The 24,815-nt window shown below is 46.1% G+C and overlaps 1 protein-coding gene across 1 annotated transcript in view; it reads left to right on the top strand.

Moving 5' to 3' along the window:
• Window positions 1-9,917, top strand: part of LOC130373645 (contactin-associated protein-like 5) — a 54,177-nt gene extending 44,260 nt beyond the window's left edge. The window contains exons 18-24 of the mRNA XM_056580268.1: window positions 28-267; window positions 1,902-2,126; window positions 5,016-5,149; window positions 6,036-6,123; window positions 7,548-7,751; window positions 8,782-8,862; window positions 9,724-9,917. Coding sequence (XP_056436243.1) covers window positions 28-267; window positions 1,902-2,126; window positions 5,016-5,149; window positions 6,036-6,123; window positions 7,548-7,751; window positions 8,782-8,862; window positions 9,724-9,917 — 1,166 coding nt within the window. The remainder of the gene's footprint in view (window positions 1-27; window positions 268-1,901; window positions 2,127-5,015; window positions 5,150-6,035; window positions 6,124-7,547; window positions 7,752-8,781; window positions 8,863-9,723) is intronic.
• The last annotated feature ends 14,898 nt before the right edge of the window (window positions 9,918-24,815 follow it).

The raw sequence follows: 24,815 nt of genomic DNA, 5'->3' as shown, positions 1-24,815 counted from the left end.
ATGACTAACGGCGGTCTCTTCCTGCAGGGGGAACGGCCTCCAGGCAGAGGGGCTTCCTGGGCTGCATCCGAACGCTCTCCATCAACGGCGTCCACTTTAACCTGGAGGAGAGGGCCAGGATGACGCCGGGCGTCAGCTCCGGCTGCCCCGGTTACTGCAGCGGCTCCAGCAGCCTGTGCCACAACAGGGGACGCTGCATCGAGAAGAGCAGCGGCTACGTCTGCGACTGCTCCCAGTCCGCCTACGGGGGCCCGTCCTGCAGAGAAGGTGTGCAAAGTCCGGCCTCATCATTAGGTTCCCAACCCGCTGACATAGACGCTCTAGCCCCTATATGTGGCACTGAGAGGCGCCGCCGCGTGAGACGACACACACGCTCCCCATTGCCCCCTAATTGGCTCATGCCGGGCCAGATTTAAAAGGCTTTGGCTGACATGCGGGGCCGCTGACAAATGAGGGAGGTAAAGCAAATGTCCATGGACACCATTACCATAGGTTTTTCCCCAGGGTGGGAAAATGTATGTATTTTCATTTACCGCCTGACTTGTTGTCTGTCAGTGTGAACAACAGGGTAAGACGTTTTATGCAACCCCCCCCCCCCCCCGTGCTTGGTAAAAAATGCTTGTAGCTTCGCTTTTGAGTTTTTTTTTTTGTTTGTTTTGTTAGGAGAGGGCACTTTGGGAATCCGCCTGCACAGGTGAAACAGCCCGGCGGTAATTGAGGCAGAGATGCAGCGCCGCCTCTGACTGCATCTTCACTCCAATCAGTCCCGGAGAGACGGCCGCTTTACGGTGCTCTCAGCGGGTGTATTCATCCCGATCTGAATGGCGCCCTGCTTTAGGATGAGCCCCGTTTAGCGCGGTTTCATTGGAGACTGTTCTAACAGGGTGTTCCTCCATTAACAGCGTGCTTCACTTCACTGTTGTTCCTCGATAGGGATACTCACAAAAAGAAAGTGGATCATTTACCGCCCCATAGAAAGCCAAGATGAGTGGGAGACACCTGATATAAGACTCCAATTGAGTTGCAGGTCGGTACACCTCGGCATTCACCGCATCGGCGGCGAGGGAGGGAGTCCATAAAATCGGAGATGTATAAAATCAAAAATCAAAGGTGCTTTAGGTTGGATATGAGGAGATTTTCAGAGTGGGAGTGGTGGCAGACACGGGCTGCTACGCACGCTTTTCCTGGTGTGGCAGGGAGGATCCAGCTTTCACTTTCACACTCATCCAGAATCCCATTACTGTGGGGGTGGATCTATCAGATGTCGCCCATACAATGGATTCTGATTTTGATCCCACATTCACTCTCATCTTTTGCTTGTGTAAAAAAGTTATATAGATACTATAAATAAATTGAAAAAGGCATGAGCAATGAAACGTTCCGGATTCCTTCGGAGAAAAGTGAAGTTGTTGGATACTGTAACTATAGAAAGTGAACAGTTGAAGGCCTAGCATTGGTTCCACGTTGACTCAACGCAAGGGGGTTTATGGAAAAATGATGTCCTTGCGGAGCCTCCATGCGTCCACCGAAAGGGGCTGACTTGAGCTTCCCAAAAATTGTAACCTTGCGTCGAGGCGATGCCGAAGCAAGGGCTGTGGTTGGTCCGCTAACTTAATCCCTGACGTTAACCAGACGCAGAACCAAAACAGGTTCACGACTGTGTTGAAGCGACTGCGTGGTCATTGCGTTGCATCAACGTGGAACCCTAACTAAGCCTAGTTCAGACCATCTCTGCAGCTTCCTGAAGTGGGACTTGTTGCGATTCAGACGATAAAATAGCATATCTCAAGATCCGTTGATCAAAAGACTGCTATTGCCTTTTGTTTTTTAAGCGAGCTCCTGCTAACGTTTCTCGTTTTGTCACCACCACCCACCGGCCCCCACCGTGGTTTTCTCTCCAGAGGTGTCGGTGTCCTTTGACAGCGAGTCCTCGGTCACCTACACCTTCCAGGAGCCCTTCTCGGTCATGCAGAACCGGAGCTCGCAGGCCTCCAGCGTGTCCAGGGAGAGCAGCCGAGCCAGGGAGAACGTGGCCTTCAGCTTCCTCACCTCCCAGCGGCCCGCCATGCTGCTGAGCGTCAGCACCTTCAGCCAGCAGTACATCGCCGTCATCCTGGCCACCAACGGTACGCCGTCTTACACACGCACACGCACACGCACACACACCACACCACAGCCACACACCACTTGATGAATGTATGACATGTGACCGATGGGTCGGAGACAGCAGGACCCTTGAGGCATTCCACATGTTTCATGTGTACATGTCCTCTTGCCTTTGTCTTTTATTCTGCTCTCATTTTGTACGTTTTATATTTTTCTTGCCGATCATTGGAATTAATACTTTGATTAAATGGTGCTTTTGCTAAAGCCAACTCCTAAATCTGACAAAAGTTACAGTTAGCCACTAAGACTAACCAACTCAAATCGAACTGCAAACATGATCTACAAGGACATTTATGTATTCATTTATATTCATGTGACTATTGCTAACAAGCTTCAAATTCAATGGCCCTAATTACCTGTGGTAGACGTTTGTACCTTAGCTAAAACAATATGGTGTCTGCATGCAACTGCACACAATGCCAGCATTCTTCAAGTCTCTACCTTATTCTGAGAATTAGTGAAAGAAAATAGCTTTTATGTAGAAGCGCAATTGGTCCCGGCCTTCTTTTTCATCTCGTAAAATTATGCTGACTCCAATGTTCCCTTTGAATAATCCCTGCTTTGAAGAACAGTTAGTTTAGTGAGCAAAAAAAGTAAAATGTTTTATTTGAACCAGCCGGGTTTTGGTTTGTATTGGCAGGGAAAATTATCCACAATAAAGCTGCTCAGTTCCATGGTTAGTTTATTTGTTTGTTTTTCAACTTTTGTCAGGTGTATTTTTTTAAGATAGTAATTTAAGTCCTATTTGTCGAGGTCATTTGTCAGTACGAACATACTCACCAAGTCAGATGCGCTTGGGTAAACGTTTGAACTAAGAGTTCCCGATAAATCACTTTGAGTTCATTAAGTGTGTTTACACCTTCCGACCTTTTCCGTACCTTTCAAAGAAAAAGGGTTCGATCCGTCCCGCATGCAGTGTTCTACACGTCCCGCGGAGAGAGGCGTTGCCTCGTAGCTTGTACGTTCTACCCCCCCCCCCCCCCCCCCCCAGACTGCAGTAGGACATCAAGGTTAATTCATAGTGTGTGCCTGGATCGCACAGAGTCGAATTCTCGTGTTACTGACGCAGGCTTTTGAAGCCCTGCAGTGCTTGGCTCAGTGAATATGCAGGTAAACAACAGCCTGTCCGTTTCATTCATGTCTGGTTGGTGGGGGAAACATGGGCTGCATGGTTATTATGGCTGGTCCCCACTGCGCTCCTTAGCACGTACAACACACGGCGTGTTGTCTGTGCATTTCCCAGGTGTAGCGCAATGTTTGTCCTTTAGGTGTCCCATATGGTATACAGGGCCTTAGGTGCTTTGAACAAGCTATCCAAGGTAACATTGTTGCTTAAGCGCAATTCCCATATTATCTGAACATAACAGAGCCAAAGAATCATGTCAATGCGTGTACATTTTTCATTATCATTCATTTTATGAATGTGTTGTTATTAATTAATTCAGTCTCAGAGGGCTGATCTGAGACATCTGAGCTTATGCATATTTTTTGATGTATAAGCAGCGATATTTTCCCCGCGACTGAATAATAACCCAAAAAAAGATGACAGAACTTTTGTTGCAGTATCCACTTTGGTGCATGGGAATTATGTGTTGAACAAAATAGGAATTAGGTTGGAGGTTTGTTCAAAGTTCCTTGAATGCCAATCACATCCGAGAACAACATGCTGCTGTCTTGGGAAGTATCTAATTTAAGAAAATCTAAAAAAGGAAATGCCAGTTCCCATCGAGGGAGAAGGTCGTCGATAAAACTTTGCTGCTGCGCAAATTGTAGCACTTTTATGTGTTATTTTTCAGCCTCCCAGTTAAAAAAACAAAACCAATTCAGGTACCCCCGCGGTATAGAGTTTGACTGTTCGCTGACCCGAGCTCCATCGGAACATGTATTTTTCTTCGGTACCCCCAAACGGTCGGACCCGTTCCCATCAGACCTGCCATCCCGACTCCTTGCGTCCCCTGTCCCCCGTGCGTCGAAGCTTCCTGCGTGTCAAAGGAGCGCAGCAGTCATATGCGCTCCCCCCCCCCCCCCGCGCCGCCCCCCCAGTGTCTGTCGCCGCCTCCCTTTCCGCCCGGCCGCCTCTGACTGGGAGGCGCCCGTGAGTCCAGGCCTTGGTAAATATTGAGTTGTCTGCCTTCGCGACTCTTCATCCACGGTAATCTTGCTCCTCAGTGGCACACTCAGGACTCTGTGCGAAACACAGCACAAAGCCCTCTGCCAACAGATCCCCGATTGTAATATTGACCCATCTCCACTTGATAATGCAAAGCCTTTCTCGCTGTGATCCGCCAGTGTTTGTGTGGGTGGGACACTCAGTGCATATTGACATATTCCGCATCGGAGCAGAGAGATCCAGGATGGAAATATTATTAATATATCCTGTGAGGCAATTGTGGGAGTTTAGTTCAAAGGTTCAATATATTTATATTAACACACACGGGCGCCCGCACAAATGCACAAACACACACACACACACACACACACACATACACACACACACAATGTATTTGCGTTCACCCTGTCTTTACTTCTGCAGCTCAAGTCAACGGGTGAATATTTTCCCGTCCACAGGGCTCCCTAAAAGAGGGTACATGCATTGTTAACCAAGGTGATGGTGCTGAAATAGGATGCTCACTTTATTAACACTGCATCAGACTCGAGTCTGCTGCAGTAAAATTGAATTGAATTGAATATTGACGACTGTGGAAAAAAAGGGATGGCCAAATGCATACGTTGGTGTGTTATGTGCATCAAATAAACACATTGGTGTGTGTGTGTGTGTGTGTGTGTGTGTGTGTGTGTGTGTGTGTGTGTGTGTGTGTGTGTGTGTGTGTGTGTGTGTGTGTCTCCAGGGAGCCTGCAGATCTGGTACCACCTCCTAGCCGACCAGGACCCAGATGTGTTCGTTCCCATTCGCCAGAATTTAGCCGATGGGCGCCTTCATAAAATAAGGATTCACAGAGAGGCCAAGGACGTCTACGTCCAGGTAAACCTTGTCGCTACAAGACATTGCTATGCCACAATATCATACCATGATTATTATTAAAGGCACTACGTGTAGGATTAATAACACTAACATTTATAATTTAACTTAAAATATGATACCTTCCTAGAATCTCTCTGTTGCGTGGGAAAAGCCTGTGGGCTGATTTATATTTTATTTAAACCACAAGGGTTTTGCCGGCAAAAAGGAAAGAAGTGAAGTCTAAGCGTGGATAATTAAAAAATGTATATCCTTGAATAACTTTTAATTTTGTTATGTTTATTTATGATTATAACTTACATTAGTTTAGGATTGATATTGTTCTCAACCTACGGAGCTCACACTCCAGTGCTCTGAATGAGCGAGCCTTAGCAGGCTAAAGTTCACTTACTGGCCAAAGGGGTCAGTAATGAGAAGGAAAACCTGATTCCGACACGTAGTCTGCAGGCTGCAGCTGAGTCGGGCTGTCTCTTGTAAGCACCCCCACGCATCGTTTTGCTGGAGGCACAGTTATTTACTATCTCTTTTTTTGAGTGAATAGAGTGAACCCAACTAAAAGGGGGGGCAAAATAAATCACATTAAACGGAAGAAAAACGACTCAATAAATGTCCATTCAGGTCCAAATTGCTGTTGTTTTAATAGTACCGAGACTGGCTCCTCAGCCCCATTAGGAAGGTGTGCACCAGAGCCGTCGTTTGAGTGCGGAAGTCGAGGAATGGAAGCACTCTACAGGATGGTCCTGTGAATGTAGCGTTTTGTAGGGGGGGACGGGGGGAGGGGTCGGCGTAGAACATAATACTGAATCTATAATGTATTGAAAGGCACCACCAGCCGTGGGTTGGATTTCTTGTAACCGGCTTATTATTTGATTACTTTCCACTCAACCAGATCGACCAGGACATCCACAGAAAGTACACCCTGTCATCTGATGCACAGTTGATCTTAATCAGATCCTTGACATTGGGCAAAGTCACCGGTAAGCCCAGCGCCGTGAGAAACAGCCACGACGGGATCTGCTGCTCAGCTGGTTATTATTACTCTTATTAGAATAATGAAGTGATGATTTGAATCAATAGCTGGTCATCATGCCGAGACATTTGGGAGAATCACACTTATTTTTCTCTCTCGTTCTCTCTCTATCTGTCTGTCTCTCTCTCTGTCTGTATATCTCTCTCTCTCTCTCTCTCGCTCTCGCTCTCGCTCTCTCTCGCTCTCTCTCTGTGTCCCTCTCTCTCTCTCTCTGTGTGTCTCTCTCTCTCTCTGTCTCTCTGTGTCTCTGTGTCTCTCTCTCTCTCTCTCTCTCTCTGTGTCTCTCTGTCTCTCTCTCTCTCTGTGTGTCTCTCTCTCTCTCTCTCTCTCTCTCTCTGTGTCTCTCTCTCTCTCTCTCTCTCTCTCTCTCTCTCTCTCTCTCTCTCTCTCTCTCTCTCTGTGGTTACATTCTGGTTCTGATTGCAGACATTAATCAATGCATTACAAATCCTTATAATTATTATTCAGCAAAAGATTAAAGCATGCTGCCATCAATACCAAGGGATAATTGTCTTTATCGTCCTCATGGCTGTTGCTATAGAAACCTATTTGATGCAGCAGAGAAAAAAGGCGGTTTAATTCAGCATTTGTTTGTATGGAGCGTACAACGTTGCTTGTGGAGCCAAAAAAAGCAACATTACTCTCTTTGCTTGGCAATGAAGATGGCCACATTGCTAAACATCTTGGATCGTTATTCATGCTAAACAAAGAAAATGTATTGTTTATATTTCTGTCTTGCTTCTCTAATTCTCTGCATACCTGTCTGTCTCTTCATCTGCCTATCGGTCACTCTGTCTTCCTGCATGTCTTTCTGTCTCTGCCTGTCGGTTTCTCTTTCTCTGCCTGTCTGTCTCTCCACCTGTCTCTCTGCCTATCTGCCTGTCTCTGCCTGTATGTCTCTCCATCTGTCTGTCTGTCTGTCTCTTTGTCGGTCTGTGGCCTGTCTGCCTGTTTCTCTGCCTGTCTGTCTCTCCACCTGTCTCTCTGCCTATCTGCCTGTTTTATGCCTGTGTGTCTCTCCATCTGTCTGTCTGTCTCCTTGTCTGTCTGTGGCCTGCCTGCCTGTTTCGCTGCCCGTTTCTCCGCCTGTCTCTCTCTGCCTGTCTGTCTCTCCATCTGCCTGTCTGTCTCTCCACATACCATCTGTCTCTCTGCCTGTCTTTCTGTCCCTCCATCTGTATGTCTCTCTGCGTATCTGTCTGTCCCTCAATCTGTGTGTCTGTCTCTCTGCCTGTCTGTCTATGTCTCCACACGTCCGTTTGTCTCTATGCCTAACTGCCTGTCTGCCTGTCTCCACCTGCCTGTCTGTCTTTGCCTGTCTGTCTCTCCACCTCTCTGTCTGTGTGTCTCTCCTCCGTGTCCGTCCTCCAGGCAGGGACCCGGTGCACCGGGAGGTGCGTGAGGCGGGACTGAGGGGCTTCGTGGGCTGCCTTTCCTCGGTGCAGTTCAACCACCTGGCCCCCCTGAAGGTGGCGCTGCTGCACCGGGGCAGCTCGCTGCTCAGCATCCGCGGAGCCCTGGAGGAGTCCAACTGCGTGGCGCTGGCCGAGTCCGCCACCTCGCACTCTCTGCTGGGTAAAGGTCCGCTGGAAAGCCCAGCTAGCTCCAGGCGTTCTGCCCTCACCGAACGGGGGGCTTGCAGTGGGCGTTTCTCTCCCTCTGAGGCGCACCCGGAAGTCCCGCCCCCTCTCTCTCGTGAGAGAGAGGGGGCGGGACTTCCGGGCGTGCCTCGGAGGGAGCAGGAGAGAGGGTGCGGGACTTGCTGGCGTGCCTCGGAGGGAGCGAGAAAGGGCGGGAGGGTGGGGGCGGGACTTCCTGGCATGCCTCAGAGGGAGGGAGAGTGAGAATGAGAGAGCGGGCGGGACTTCTGGGCGTGCCTCGGAGGGCGCGAGAGAGACTGGGAGAGAGGGGGGCGGGACTTCCGATAGAGTGATGTCCATTTCCGTTATCCATTCCGGATATTGCTTTTTCACATTTTGTGGGCCGAAAAATAAAAAATTGTGCTGCTCGTCACATTGGTGTTGTCCTCGCTCTGGGGACTGTTAAATGGCACACTCGGGCTCAAAGGAAATAAGGGAACGGAAATTGCGTTTAGGTGGAGGTACAATCCGCGACCCCCTCCCAGCCTGTTAGTAACCCAGGTTCCGTCTGCGGCCTCCATTACCCCGACGCAGAGAGAGAGAGAAATAGATCAATTGTTTCTGAGGCTGTGTTTTCGAGTTGTGTTTAGTTGTTGTTGTTTTTTTGTCCGCCAAACAGCTTCAGGCACCACTATTACCTCTCTCTCTCTCTCTCTCTCTCTCTCCGGGTCGGATTCGGCAACAAGCCTGCGACAGTAATGGAACCGGCAGCGTCCCTCTGTAATGGAAGTTTTGTTTATCGCCCACGACGACAGTATGCGAACGCCACAGCATTATCTGCCACCGCAAGCCCAACACCCTCCCTCCCCCCAACGCCAACACCCACCCTCCCCATCCATACCCCCCCCCCCCCCCCCCATCCCCTCCCCGTCGCACAACAAAACCAATATTCCCGACTAGATGAACGGCTCATTTGCTCATTACTGGGAGTTAATGAATGATGTTTCTCTCCTCTCCGCTCCCAGATCAAGCTGCCGAGGAGAAGGAAGATAAGGAGCAACACAGCGACACCGCCGCCACCCCCGATGACTCCGCTGTAATAGGAGGTGTGTGTGTGTCCGTGCTCGTGTGTGTGTTTGTGTGTGTGTCTGTGTGTGTGTGTGTGTGTGTGTGTGTGTGTGTAATTTTGTGTGTGTGTGTTTGTGTGTGTGTCTGTGTGTGTCTGTGTGTGTCTGTGTAATTTTGTGTGTGTGTGTTTGTGTGTGTAAATGTGTTTTTGTGTGTGCCTGCGTGCGTCTGCGAGCATGTGTGTGCGAGTTCAACCGTATGTGTGCGTACGTGCGAGTGCGAGCGAGTATGTGCGCGTGTGCACGCGAGTGCGAGCGCTTGCATGTGTGTGCGTGCAAATTTGCCGTACGTGCGTGTGTGTGTTCGTGCGCGTGAGTGTGTTTGCGTGGGTGTGTGCGTGTGGCGCTCCGTCTCCCCACCTGCTTCACGCCCTCTCTGCCAGTTCATCTGAATCAGGCCCCAGCTGTCTCTGTGATTTGTTTGACTTCGCCGTCGCCGTCTCGACTCCACCTTATTTTTTTTGGTTGTGTTTACTACCCGCGCCCAGTTCATTTTTTTTTTAGTTTTGTTTAATTAGCACTTACTCATGTAATTATGATTATTTGCACTATTTCCTTATGTGTTGTTTGTTGTCTGGATATTTTCCTTTACCCGCTGAGAAATTGAAAATAACCGTTTTCGGTTTGCACACAACGTAAATAAACTAATTAGCTCCCGCAATCAAGTGGGCCCTCCTTGATGGGCTTCAAAGGTGGCATTGTTTAATTAAATATACCGGGAACACGGAAATAGCAAACCTGATCACTGCAGCAATTAGCCACCACACTGCCTCCAACACCCCCCCCCCCATCCATCCTCATCCCTCCCCGTCGTCCGCTAACACCCCCCCCCACTCCCAGGTGTGGTGACGGCGGCGGTCTTCGTGGCGCTGTGCGCGCTGGCGGTGCTCAGCCGCTTCCTGTACCAGCAGCGGGCGGAGCGGAGGAGCCTCCAGGAGAAGGAGAACCGCCAGGCCCTGGAGACGGCCTACCGCACCGAGCTGCACCTCCACGGCGCCGGCGTCAGGGACAACATGAAGGAGTACTACATATGACGGGGGGGGGGGGGGGGGGCGCCAGCGGGCCCCGGGGTACAAGATACTCACTCTCTCGCCCCCTCTCTCTCTTTCTCTTTCTCTTTCTCTCTCTCTTTCTCTATCTCTCTCTTTCAATTTCTTTCTCTCTCTCACTCTCTCGCTCTCTCTCTATCTGTATCTCTCTCTGTCTCTCTCTCTCTTTCACTTTCTTTCTCTCTCTCACTCTCTCGCTCTCTCTATCTGTGTCTCTCTCTCGCTCTCTTTCTCTCTCTCTCTCTCCCTTTCTAGCGCTCTCTCTCTCTCTCGCTCTCTTTCTCTCTCTCTCTCTCCCTTTCTAGCGCTCTCTCTCTCTCTAGCTCTCTCTCTATCTTTCTTGCTCTCTCTCTCGCTCTCTCTCTCTCTTACTCTCTTTCTCTCTCTCTCTCTTACTCTCTCAATCTCCCTCTTTCTCTCTCTCTCTCTCTCTCTCTCTCTCTGTCTCTCTGTCTCTGTCTCTGTCTCTGTCTCTGTCTCTGTCTCTGTCTCTGTCTCTGTCTCTGTCTCCGCCTCAACACACACACACAAGAAGACACTGAAAAAAACGGCCCGTTGACGTCGGTGCTGTGCTGCTCAGAGACCCAGACGTCGCTCGGTGTTGCTCCATCGTGTCGCGGTCCTTGACGGCAGACTCGACTAAGCCCGATTTCTCATGGAAAAAACAAAAGACAAAAGCATAACGGCAGTCCCCTACTGTGTTATGAGACGTGCTCCGGATGGTTCGGCAGGAGGACACAGACCTCCGCCCTGAACACGTGTTCAGGCAGTGGGGGGGTCATCGTGGCGGGGGGCGGAACCGTGATGCCAGCCGGGGGGGGGGGGCACGTCCCCAGACAGACAGCAGAGTCCCCTCCACGCCTCCTGAATGTGCACAATATCAACACAAAACCAACGGCAAACAACATGTTGCCAGTAGCGTTCCAAAGGGTGGAAGGGAACATCGGCCACCTGTGGACCACCACAAAGACTCCATGCGGGGGGGTATTGTAGACTAGGCCAATGGGTAACGACGTCAGAGCTTATTTTAGCGGTGTGTTGTGATCGTTTGGGGGGGCTTTGAGGACTGACAAGTGGAGGGACCAGAACTGCCTACTGTAAGAGTGCCTAAGTTGCCTTCAGGTTTCTTTTGTATTTATTTATTTATTTTCTGTCATTAGTGGCGATCCTGATGACATCAATGGGAGCTTATAGTCATTCCATACATAGCTAAGGAAGGGGAATGTGTTGATGCTTTTCAGTGGTGGACAGTGACCGGCTGCATTTACTCACTCGATTGCTGTAAATAAGTCAGTTTTACAAGTATCTGGGATTTTTTTGTGGAGAAAAAAAAAACATACCTTTCACTGCACTACATTTACGAAGAGAAAGATATCCTACTTTTGACCTCTTCATTTCTATGAAAGCTGTCACCAGCGGTTTTTAAATAAATATCCAACACAGCCAACCACAGACACAATCAGGCCCCTTCAGTTGAGTTGTTTGATGTTTCGTTTAATTGGCAGCCGAGACATGACTCACCGGGATGTGTGCACATTTATTCGCTGAACGACTACATACCGAGTAGAGAAGCATCTCGACTGAAGTTCGCCAATCATGGATTGTATCAATTTCAACCAAACACAGACAGAATCCATTCTGCATTCAAAAGTGTTTTATGAATCAATCAAATCTATTATCCACTGATTAGGTCTATCAACGGAACGGACCGCTCTGCATACTCTTCTCTACTCACGGCCTCATACTTTAATGCCTGTCACATCTCCAGTGTCATCCTCGATCACAGTGTTCCGTTGCTTCTAATCCTTCTGACTCATGTGTTCCTTTCGGAGTATTCTCATTGGACGATTTGTGAAGCACAGTGGCAGTTCTACAAGTAAGTTGGCATAACTGGTAGATAGCTTAGATATTTCTTCTAGATATCTGTAATTGCAACGTAGAACCAAACCAAACCAATGTGCTGACAAATCAAATGCGTTTGAATGTTTACCTTTTTTTAAAGGAAGCATAAAAATACTGGAATTCTTGGCTAAAATACCTCTCACCATTTTCCCAATTAACTCGACCTCTCTGAATCACATGTTTTATTATTTTGTTATTGTTGTTTGCAAAACAAGTGTCTGGGATTTCTAGATATTCGCTTTTTTTATACTAAAATGGTTCCCGCAAAAATTAAAGGCATCAGCCGGAAAAGATCTGCAAAACAATTTGCTGATTTCAAGTACTTTGCCTACCATAACACCAGTGTGGGAATGCAGTGCGAAAAAAATAAAAGACTTAAAGCCTTTAACAATAGATGGGTTCAAAGATCAAATTCTTTCATTTCCAAATTAAATAGTTTTGTTGAATTAATTAGAAATGTGTCTTAATAATTCATGATTGAAGAACATGCCTGTGTTTTGTTATCGTACAAGCACACATTATAAGGACACTAAACTAAGATGTTCCTATGTACGGAAATAATCTCAAATGAGGAAATAAGTAACTGGGGCACAAGTTGATTTAGGCGCGTGCCTTATCAACCCTAGATGTGCACGTGCTTGTATCTAAGAATGTCTTGAACTACCGGTATATTACTTTCCAAGAGCTCCAGTATACATGAAATGAATACTAAATTCTCAAATTTGTATAGGTATTTCATTTTGAATGTGGACACCGATCCTTCTTAATGATTTGTATAGCTGCAGTATCAAGGGTATCTTGTATAGATGTTTAATTTATTAATAAAAGTGATGATTTTCTTAGATGCCTTGTTGCACACTTTCATACGGTCTTACTTCAGACTTGCTAAGGCATGTGGGTGCGTGCATGTGGCCATGCGTGCGTGCGTGTGTGTGTTTGTGTATATACCCCTAGGGATATTTTGCTGAAAAGCTCTTTGACCTGTACAAGCAAAAGGATTGTTAAAGTTTGTTATTTTTGTGCTTAATGGTCCAACCACTTTTGCCCTCAATCCAGTCTTACCTCTGGGGGAAATATACAACACGACTTCAACCAAAACCTAAGTTGTGGTGCTTTTACTTTGGCATCACTTGGCTTGGCTGGCCACAGAACTTTGCATGCTTCTCAACAACACTATGACTATGGCCCCCTCATTCCTTATTCCCTACCGTTACTCAAGACTCTAATTTCCTACAACTTTTTCTTTTGTTGACATCCTTAAAAATGCAGTCCCCTTTTTGTGCAGCCATGTCACATTATGGGTTTAGTATGGGTCTGTTGTCGAGTACCAGCTATCAGTACATCCATGTGAAAAGATGATATTACTTGAAATGAACGGCAATATCATTTTGCTGCTTCTGTGGTCTTACCCGTTTTCACCGCCACTTCTGGGTGGTGTAACCCAGCCCAGCCCTCTATTGCATTATGCACGGTCCTAGATGTAAGGAAGGTCCGAGAAACTGGCTTTCTCAAATTAACAAATTAACTTGGTGTGGATGCAGGACATGTTTTTAATGGCAATAGAAACAGTTGGATCGCAGGATAACCGTTGGGGCTAAATCATTTACGATTAATAGTAAAAACGGCATGCTGTAAATTAGCCTGCTGGCCTCGCTTTGTATTTCAGACAACCATTTAAATTATGCGATACACACTGCCATGGATATTAAGTGCTACCAACACTATGTGTCCGTTTGCGCTTTCCCGGCTCTGGGGGGCTGGCAATTTAGGGCCGGTCAGCTGGTAAATGGAAGGTTGCTCATACAAGTCTTGGCTTCTACCGGCAAACCAACGTAAAATATGCTCCCACTAAATTCAACCCATATGGTGTGGTTGACATGTGCTGGTGGTGTATTAATTTCTGTAATGGCAAAGTGCATTTGTTTCTATAATAATCATGATGGCGGTTCAAAGTGTCTTAAATCCGGGAGACACTGGGCTTTCTTCTTCCTCTCCTGCAGAAGAACCAAGTGCCACACAAGAGGTGTTCTGAGCATTCTGAGTTACCTTTCTTTCTGTTCAATCCCAACCAAATAGGACACTGATGTGTGTTCATGGGCACACACTGACAACGAGAAGATATAAACACCTTTGTTTTTCTTTGGATTAAAAGCAGCGGGAATTATTTGTAAATGGTGAAAGATGGCCTTCTAAATTGCTGCCATTATCTACTTCTGGTATAAGTGTGGGCGCTGTAATGAGAGGTGTCTCTGTTGTGTTCGTTCGAAGTGTTTAAACCTAATTCCATTGGCTCAGACCAGCAACAAGACTTAATGTTGATTTCATATCATTCCATGTGATGCGCTAGAGGTTTTCAACCTTGTTTTTTTATCGTACCTGACCTGGTATGTAAGCTATCCAACTTTTCTACACACACACACTCACACACACACACACACACACACACACACACACACACACACACACACACACACACACACACACACACACACACACACACACACACACACACACACACACACACACACACACACAAAAGGAAACCTGTGTGAAAAAAGTTTTTGAGTAATGTTACACTGCTTACTTTGTACCAATTATATACAGGAGTGAGTGAAACTGTGAGATCTTGGAACAAGAACACCCCTTAAAATCAATATGTATAACCCCAGAGTCATTAGCCGTGCACTCAGTGAACAGTACAGAACAATACAGCCTTCGGGGAATGGTACCTCTACAGATTTTTACTCTTCCAACTCTACTATTCTTCAGTTCTCTGAGGTTTTGATCTATCGCACCAACCCTTTCCCAACGAATAACGAAAGAATGAGGCCGGTAGTTTTTTTATTTCCGACTGTGTTCAAATTCAAACCTGGTTCAGTTTCCTGGAACGAAAGCTACATGTATTTTTTTTATACATTTTTCGAAACTTTTGTGAAGTATAACACAAAAGATAACCCAAACCATATTGAATTATGTATAAATGAATTCCTTAGCTCACATGAACACCATGCCATTATTAACATGATCACCATTTGTAAGGATTGAACAACTTTAGTTATTGATTACCAGAACATTAGTTAACTGTAAATGATCTGTTAGTTCATGCTTATTACTGCATTAATACATTGTATTTATTAGCACAATTGGCACATTCAATGTGAATGTGCCCTTATCTTAAAGTGTCGCAAAATATTGTATACGTTTCTAATAGCCAATGGCACGAGCCATAACCACCGGGAAAAAATTGGGATACATAATTAAAAATTGGAAGCACTTACTTGGAAACACTTTTATTTTGCTTTCTTAAAACCAAATGGATTCTGACAACCTTTGAGTTATTTCTCGGCCTGGTTTCTGGGACAGTAGAAGCCTACTCCCAAGGTTCAGGACCTACTTATGCCTGAATGGACACATGCTGGATGGGAGAAGTGAGGCAATTCTCTCTAAACCATGACCTTCATCCAACAGTCAGTTGGATGACTGTGTTTTTGACTGCCGAGTCAAAAACAGTCAGTGTTTTTGATAGATTACTTCTGCTATCATGTTGACATATCTTTTATTCAACTGAACATGTATAATCTACGGCTATATATTCAATCTGGGCCAACCGTGGAGTTTCTCTGTGTAAAAATCGGTGTGTTCTTCTATCTCTTTTCTTTGTAAGGGTTATTTTCTTTGTTCAGTCGTTATTTATGTTCTTTCTTAAAGGTCCCATGGCATGCTACTTTATGGATACTTCTATATAGGTGTTAGTGGGTCCTTAATACAGTATTTGAAGACGTTCAAGAAATGCAGCCTTGGTGCAGAATTACAGCCACTACGAGCCAGTCTCACAATGATCTTTCGACAAAAGTGGCATTTTTTAGAGGCGGGTCCAGTTGGAGGCAGGGGGTGGGGCCCTGAGCAGCTTGCGGCCCCGGTACCATGCACTTGGGTTTACAGTGGATGTATCGCAATGGATGTAGGCGCACACAGCTTTTGGCCATGTTCTGTAAAAATTCTAGAACACTCTGGGTGCTCCGGCGGGAGTCCTGGATATCTATATCTAAATAATATCATATTATACATAGATATTTATATCATATAATATATTATGATATTATGAATCTCAAACGACTGCATCGGGTTCTCCAACGTCGCTGGTTCTTCCACTTCCACATCAATCTGAAGTAGACTGAACCACGACGTGGAGGTGAAAGGAGGCCCGCTGCCCACTGCGAGGAACCAGCTGCCAGTTGTCTGCTGCCCCGGCAGTGGTGGTGCCTCGCACCGGTGGTGTTGCCTCGGCAGCGAAGCGAGGCACCATCTCCCCGCGGCGGGTCCATCTCCCCGCGGCGTTGGTGCCTCGGCAGCGGGTCGCGGGTCGCGGGCAGCGGGCGGCGCAGAGGCACCTCCGCCACGTGGAGGTGGTGCCTCGCGGCGGTGGTGCCTCGCGGCGGTGGTGCCTCGCGGCGGTGGTGCCTCGTCAGCGGGGCTCTGGCGGGAAACGATCGCGGGCAACAATCCCTTTCTCCTCCATGTCGCGGTACATGCGCTTCAGGGAGTCAAAGCTGAAGTTCCTTTTCCCCCAATTCCTCCTCAACCATGGCTGAGATAACCCCCACTACGAGTCTCGTTGGGGAATTACCAGAGACGTCAGAGAACCTGATGTGTTATGCGCCATAACACCAACAGCAGAATTGTTATCCAAATAACAAAGAAGTTACACTTGCGTTAAAGTGCGTGTATTCACACACACACACACACACACACACACACACACACGCGCACATGCACACGCACACGCACACACACACACATGTGGCGCTTACATGGTCGTAGCTCATTGAGCAAAGCAGAGAAAGGGGAGGTAGCATGTCCCTGTATGACGACATACAGAGAAAAATTCCACATCAGCACATTTTCAAAGACAGAGCAGGATAGCAAGTGCTCGTTTTACACCTAACACCATTTGTAGCTACTGGGGGACCATAGGCAGGCTAGGGGAATTCATATTAATGTTAAAAAAACTCAAAGTGACACTTTCATGCCATGGGACCTTTAAAATCTTTTAAAACCAAAAGCTTTATGGTTCTAGTTGTGCAGAGGGAATTATAGTGGGAATTCAGTTTTAATTGAATGGTCAGCGTTTCCATTTTCAAGTATCTTGTAATGAGTCTCATTATTCGGAAAGGCTGTTTGGCCGCTTGGTCTCGCTCTAATGAGCAAGGCAGGATCAGACAGCAACTCAAGATGCAGCAGCTATAACTGGCAACACACATTTCAAACAACACAACCAACATTCCAGCAGCAGAGGCTAAACATAACCTCATGCATTGTTAAGTCATCAAGTAAGAAATCTTTATGAGCAGAAGTATCAATATTGAAACAAAAATAGCTTTCGTCTCTTTGTATTTTTTTCTATTTCATATACAAATGTATTACTACGTACAGAAGTTTTCCGCACATGCAAAATGCTGTATAATTAATTAAGTGATGATGAGGATGTGGTCCCTGAAATGTTAGTCATGGAGTTGTTGGTCTCGTGATGAAAACAATATCTCCATCTCATTTTCTCAATTCTTTGAAGCTTAAAGCCATTGCATTAGTTTGTCCACTTGACATTAGATTCAGGCTCACTTTGTTTAACCTTACCAGCGATCATAGCGGACAGGAAATATGAATTTGTGACTATGGATCGGGCACGAGGGCGGCGGTAACCGTAACATAATGACTTTAATAATATAATTTACACTTACTGTAAGTGACGACCTCAAAGCGAGTGTTAATTTTCAATCAATTGAGATTGATTTACAGCTGCCTATTTAGTTACTGATGGTTGCCTGCCACGTATTTAATTTCTCTCTCTGTATGTGTGTCTCTCTCTCTCTCCCATCCTCAAATCATTATATCGCTCTCTTTCTCACAAACACACATTTTCTTTCGCAAAGACACACACATTCTTTCACACACCCACAGACACACACACACAAACACACACACACACACAAACACATTCTGTCTCTCACACACACACAAACACACACGCGTTTTCTTCACACAACAAACAAGCAGAGGAGAAATACGATGAGTGTCAGTGTGATGTGTTAGATTGAGCACGCTACATATGACTTCTGTGCAGCTTAAACAAGGAAGAAGCCTGAACTGCCAGCCTCTCTCAAAGCATTAGGGGCATGCGGACGCAAGGACTTCTGATGACTATGATGTCCATGTGAGTGTCAGACTGAGGCTTACTGACTTCCAGCTTGCTTTCAAAGCATTGTGTGACAATCAATTCCTCCCCCACTCAAATGATTATCTCTTTCATTTTTCTTTCCCTGCAATTAAAAATAATAACATAAGTTATGAGCACTGCGCAGCCTTGTGAAAGTTTTTTCCAGTGCGATGCAGAGCTTGAAATGCTTCTTGATTAAGTATTAATATGAACTTCTATGAATAACTCAATGAATAGCTCATTAAACGGAATGTGGTGAACCCCGCGTGCTAATGCGTATACATTAGCATATGAAGCGCAGAAGATAAGGCCAGGCCTATGTCTGAGGATATTCATATGGTTCAGTGTTGTGTATCTGGAACATGAAGAAGTCATTGTGGCGACACTATCATGAGGTATGCATTAATCATATAAAATAATATGACCCTGATGTTCATAAATAAACTAACAAACATGGACTGTTTCTCACATTGTAAATTGATGCAACATTGTGCCGAACCCTTATATGTACAACAAATGATCAGAATGTAATCAAACCCGAAAAACACAAAGGGACAGCGCCACCTCTTGTCTAAATCAGCAATTCCAGCTGCTTTCATCTGGTGGACTCAATCATTACAGCCGAGCTGGAACAGCACTCCTTTCATTTCTGAGCCTTTTTTTCCTCATGAAGCGGAGGAACAGGGAACCTGGAGGAGCAATAACCCAAAGAAACGGGTGACTTAATGCACGTTCGGGGGCTACACCCTCATAAAGTAGCTCCCCTCCATCACTCATCTTCCCAAACAGACCCACTGAGTCCCACATGAACAATTGAGCCCACCGGTTTCCCCCGTGTCGGTCCTCCCCCTCTCTCCCTGCTCTGGTTCCTGGCTCGCTTCCCCGACCTGATGGGGGTAGACCCCTGGTTAGTACTCTGCCCTCCCCTGCACCTCCACCCCGACTGGCTGGGGGGCTGGGAGCGCAGGGAGGCCTGGCTGTGTGAGAGGCACTGGGCTTATCAGGGGATGTTGGTTGGAATCTAAATCAGGGAGTTATGGAAAGTAGACCATTTTATGATTCGTGAAACTGGAACACAAGCATGTTTTGGAGTGCCAGCGCAGGGTTTTAACGTGCGGGGGGAGGGGGGGGGGGGGGGGGGGGGTATGAATGAGTTGAAGGGCTCGCACAGCTGCTGTGACGTACTTGTCATAAAAGCAGTCGTGGAGTCTAATGATGGGCTTTTTTTTAGAAGTTAATGGATGCCTCTCTCTCTCTCTCTCTCTCTCTCTCTCTCTCTCTCTCTCTCTCTCTCTCTCTCTCTCTCTCTCTCTCTCTCTCTCTCTCTCTCTCTCTCTCTCTCTCTCTCTCACAAACTCTGATTCAAAACTGACTCCCATCCAACGCACACATACACACAAACACACAATTCCATAATGGTGATAATTACATAGTTGGACCTATTTGCTAATTATCCTCTTCTCGAGGAGAGATACAAATAGATCTAGTTTAGGGCAATTTACTTTATGTTGATCATGTATTCGTGTGTGTGTGTACATCCGCGCGTGTGTGTGCGTGTGACTTTATCCAAGCTCGAAACTTTTCATGTAATTGTTTTTGCTTTCCCAATTAGCAAAGCAAAAAATCGGTCTACATATACATGTTATTAACACTCCACACAAATCCATCTATTCATTAGCAGAGTTAGCGCTGTTAGGTAGGAACATTGCAGTTGCAAAGAGTCAAAACATGTGTACTTGAAGCCATGTTAAGCTATGCGTAAGCGTAATTGAAAGGTCATGGGGTTGCTAAAAGGTAAACGGTCTGGTGCGCCAGAGCCATCGCTAAGTGATCACGCCTAATAATTACACTTTCAGACGCTTCCACGTCCCTACCGTTATGGCAGCTGTTCTCTCCTTAGAACTGTGGGCATGACAGCACACACACACACACACACACACACACGCACACACACACACACACACACACACACACACACACACACACGCACACACACACACGCACACGCACATTCACACGCACACACACACACACACACACACACACGCACACAAAAACACACTCACAAACACAGTATGCAGAAACAGTTGAGTTTCCAGAAAATCCTTAACAAATAAACAATCCATTAGAATGTACAATAGGGTACAATCCATAGGGTGTGTACTGCAACCGGGCTTCAGATTGCAGTGATACCGTATGTAAGCAGGAGCCCAGCGAGGGCCTGGGAGTGCGTCTAAGACCTACTGTAGCAGAGAAGGCGTGTGTTCCCTCGTCATGCTGCTACTGGGGCCCCTTCACCCGATCAATCCCAGTTCAGATTTACACCGCCCTCGTGGAGTAACTCTGCATCCATCAGCCCTGGGACAGGGTCTGCCCTTTTCAAGCCCACACAACACATACCACACACTCAGATAAACACACATACACAAACACACGCACACACACACACACACACACACACACACACACACACACACCGAACACACACACACAGACATACATACCACAAACACACAAACCACACACATAAACCACACACACACACAGACAAACACACACACATAGACACACACACAGACCACGCACACAAACATACATACCACACACACACAAACCACACACACACAAAAAAAAAAAAAAAAAACACATACACAGACCACACACACAGACAAACAAACTGGCATAAAAACAAACACACCCCACACATACATAACACACAAACATACCACACACGTACACCACACACACAGAAAAAACACACACATAAGAACAGACAAACGCACAAACGCATACCAAACAAAAAAACAAACAAACACACACAAAGAAAACACCCACACACAAAACACGCACATCATCCCCATATGTTTAGCTGATAATATTACATTTAGCCGTAGCTCAAGAGGTGGAACTGTTTGTCTGGCAACTGGGAGTTGTTGGTTTGATCCATGGCTCCTCCGAGCTTAGCATTGAGGTGTCCCTGAGCCAGAAAACTCACTGGCGAGCTGGCTGGTTCCTTGCATGGTTGAGACCTCGGTCTGTGTGTGTATGCATCTGAATGTATTCACAATATGTGTTTGAATGGGTGATATGAGGCACTCATTTGTGCTGCAGGGTAGGGCTTGGTCCATGTAGTGCATTTAGATTATGGTTTTCTTGTATTGTGGACACTTTGATTTTGAATAAAAAAAAACATCCATTGTATCGATTCTGTATAATACAGTTGATCAGGGCAGTAGTATATCCAAAATACTAGGAGAGCATATTGTTATATGTTTTTGTAGTAGAGAATAGTATAAATTCAACAGTAGACATTGTTTGTATTCCAAGACAGGATCACGCATCTACCCTGAAGCTCCCGAACTCTGCTTTTGTACATGAATATATTTTCCACCACGTCTCCCCGTGTTTCCCTTGGCCGAGGTGATATAATCATAAATAATCATTAACAAAGTTAAAAGTTAAAAGGGAGAAGGATGCAAAAGCATTATTAAATCAATTTGTCTACCCAGAAGCAATTAGAGTAATGAATCACTTTGAGGAGGGTCCCTCTATCTGAGAGGAAGATCACGCAGTGTCTTGCCTCCAGATTACTGGGTCTATGCCCACGTGTATCTGCACAACTTGGGTTATTTTATCACAGGCAGCCGTCTCTTATACCAGAGATATCAGACACACTGAGAGTCACTGTTGACCATCAAAACATCAATAACAACCATGCATATGGTCGTACCTCAAATAGGCAGACTTTGAGGTAGTTTTGTATTATTCTTTTTTTTTAAGATTAATTATTGTTTTTATGCTTTATTATAGAGTGAGATAGGGAGGAAGGTATGGGAGATAGAGGGGAGGACATGTAGCAAAGGACCACGGGAAAGATTCAAACCCAGGTGGCTGCGTTCAGGGCTGAGCCTATATGGTAAGCGCACCAGTTTTATAATATTCTAATTCTAATGCTAGGTGGGCTAGAATATGTATTGAAAATTAAGTGTTGAAAAATAAAGAGTGGTGGGCAGACATTGGGGGAGAATAGCTGATACATCACGGTGTATTCGTAAAGTGACAGCGACTGTCTCACACTAGTAACTGGCGAATTAATTGGCAACGCTGTTTCCGACACGCCTTGTGTAGTATATTTTATTGAGCGCTGTGTCGTCTCGCGAGGTTTGCCATCAGCGGGCTCGGTGCAGATGGTTCCCTCCAAACGCGTGGGACTAATTGTTTTTTGCACTTGGGTGTTTTTTAAGAATGGCATCTGATTAAATCCCGGCGCCATTAACGCACCGCAAAGACCGCCGTGCTATCCATCACGTTGAAGCTCAGCCTCATTGCATTGTTTATCATTTCCAACAGCTCCATTTGATTTTAGAAAAAATAAGAAAATGGCGCCGGGCTATTAGCTGTTGGGAATCGGCCAGGCAATTTCAGCGGAGAGAGGCGAAGTAATTATCCCTGTGTTCATAATTTTTTTGCTTCCACACAGGTGTCGAACACATCCGTTCACTTAATGGCGGCCGAGAGGATGAGAGGTGGAGGAAGTGGATGACTGCGGCTAAACAACGAACATCTCATCTCAGGTAACGGACTGCCTGCTCTGCGCGATGCAGTCATTGCACTAATACCACCTATCACCTTCGTTATCGTTATCATCATCATCGTCTTCTATTCCCCCCCGTCCGTCCGTCCGTCCGTTTCTGTGCCTCTCCGTTGCACTGACTCATACCCCCCAGCTCGCTCTATGAAGTATGTTGCCGTTAAACGTGTTTAGCTTGGAGCCGGTGTGGGTTACACACCTTAATGTACCCCCCCCTCCCCCCCAACCGCACACCACCCACCAGAAAGACACCCACACACCCCCCCTTTTCTTACAGCTGGAGGTCTGACACAGTGACACCTGTGCCTACCAGAGTGGGGGCTATCAGTTATGCTCAGGTATTTATAGTCCCCCCCCTCACCGTTGGTTCTGCTCGGAGGAGAGAAAGCCGTCGTGGAGGGGAAGCATCTGTTCTGATATCACGAGCCACACGTGTAGCCTCTGTCCTTCGATTCGCCCTGGTTGAAGGATAGTCGGGAAAAGACAAAAGACGCCTTCGATACGGTGGACAAATATAGCTAGCGTAGCGTCCTTCTCTTGTTTTCACACCCTTCCACATTAGCATCTGCTGCCACCGTAGCACAGTGGTTTGTTGAATTGTTTTTCAGACGTAGCAGCCAAAACAAATAAAAAATTGAATGCGGTGTGACATTGTATTGACTCAGAGACAATGTTCTAATGAGATGCAGTGTTGGATATCAAAGCTATTCATCTGATATTGATTTTCAAATGTGTGTGTGTGTGTGTGTGTGTGTTTGCGTCTGTGTGTGTGTGTGTGTGTGTGTGTGTGTGTGTGTGTGTGTGTGTGTGTGTGTGTGTGTGTGTGTGTGTGTGTGTGTGTGTGTGTGTGTGTGTGTGCGTCTGTGTGTGTGTGTGTGTGTGTGTGTGCGCACTTACATCTGTGTGTGCATGTGATTTTTGTGCATGTGATGTGTGTGTCTTTGTGTGTGTGCCTCTCTGCACGCATGTGATCGTGCCAATGTATGCGTCTGTGTGGGTGTAACTCAATAGTCTTTTGATACATTGCCAATTCTAGCTTGAGTGAAATTCCGGCGATGCAATGCTTATAATATTTTGTATTCGATATCACCAGAGATGAAAACACATTAAATATATTAGATAAGATGCAATTTGCCTCACTATTGAAATGCATTCCAGGGTAAAACTTCTGGGTGAAATGTGGAGCTGAAATAGTTTGCAGGGTTTAATAGATAGGTATCTTAACCGAAAGCTGCAACTTTGAAGTAAGGTGTTTGTGTCTCTCTGGTTAAGGTGTGTAGTATGCCAATCATACTAAATTGATTTCTCTCTCTCGCTCTCGCTCGCTCTCTCTCTCTCTCTCTCTCTCTCTCTAGGAATATAATATATATAATTTATATATACACGCACATATGAATGATTATATATATATAATCACTCATCTGGCAATGATATTGCTTCTCAAGTTTGAGAGGAGTTAATAACGTTGGGGGGAGGGAAAGGTAAGGCACGGTAAAGATAAGGAAATAACTTAATTTGCCACACAGCCTAATTTATATCCGTCACAAGATAATGAGGGAAATTTCCATCCGCTCACATTGTTGTCATCTGTATATTGATCAAGGCCTTCAGAATGCAAATTCCCCTCTGAAAGTCTAGATTACCATGCATTAATTAGTAGATGGCTCAGACATGGGTACTACATAGGGTAGCGAGGCAGATCACAAACGGCCACAGACACGGACGAGCTTGTGTAACAAGCAGTCCCCGTGGTTTCGCTCGTTCAACAAACAACCAAAAACAAGGGGAATCATCCTTGCATACCAACAGCGGATTTTGATAGAAATGGAAAAACAAGGAAAGAAAGCATGAAGGCAGACGGGAAGAAAGAGGGGAAAATAATAAGAATTTGTTTCTTCTCACCCAGTCGGGTTTCCTTTCACAGAACGCGAGCGTATTACTCCTCCTGACAATGTGCGACTCCAGACAGCCAAAGGATGGACTTTTTCAACAATGTAGAGCGGGGGTCCGGGTTCACTCTAGCTATTTCCCTTTCTCGCTGTTTGTCAAAGGCAAAAAAAAAGGGACCAAGCGCATTGAGTGCACCGGGTGACTCAATGGCACTCTGAGAGCTCCTATGCACATGCACTTTGGTGTTAGGCACAAAGGGAGCAAGCCACCTTTATCCCACAGCCCA

Source organism: Gadus chalcogrammus, chromosome 20 (assembly GCF_026213295.1).
Source record: "Gadus chalcogrammus isolate NIFS_2021 chromosome 20, NIFS_Gcha_1.0, whole genome shotgun sequence".
In the NCBI taxonomy this organism is placed as follows: domain Eukaryota; kingdom Metazoa; phylum Chordata; class Actinopteri; order Gadiformes; family Gadidae; genus Gadus; species Gadus chalcogrammus.
Note: the sequence above shows the minus strand (reverse complement) of the source record. Positions and strands in the feature narration are given on the sequence as shown.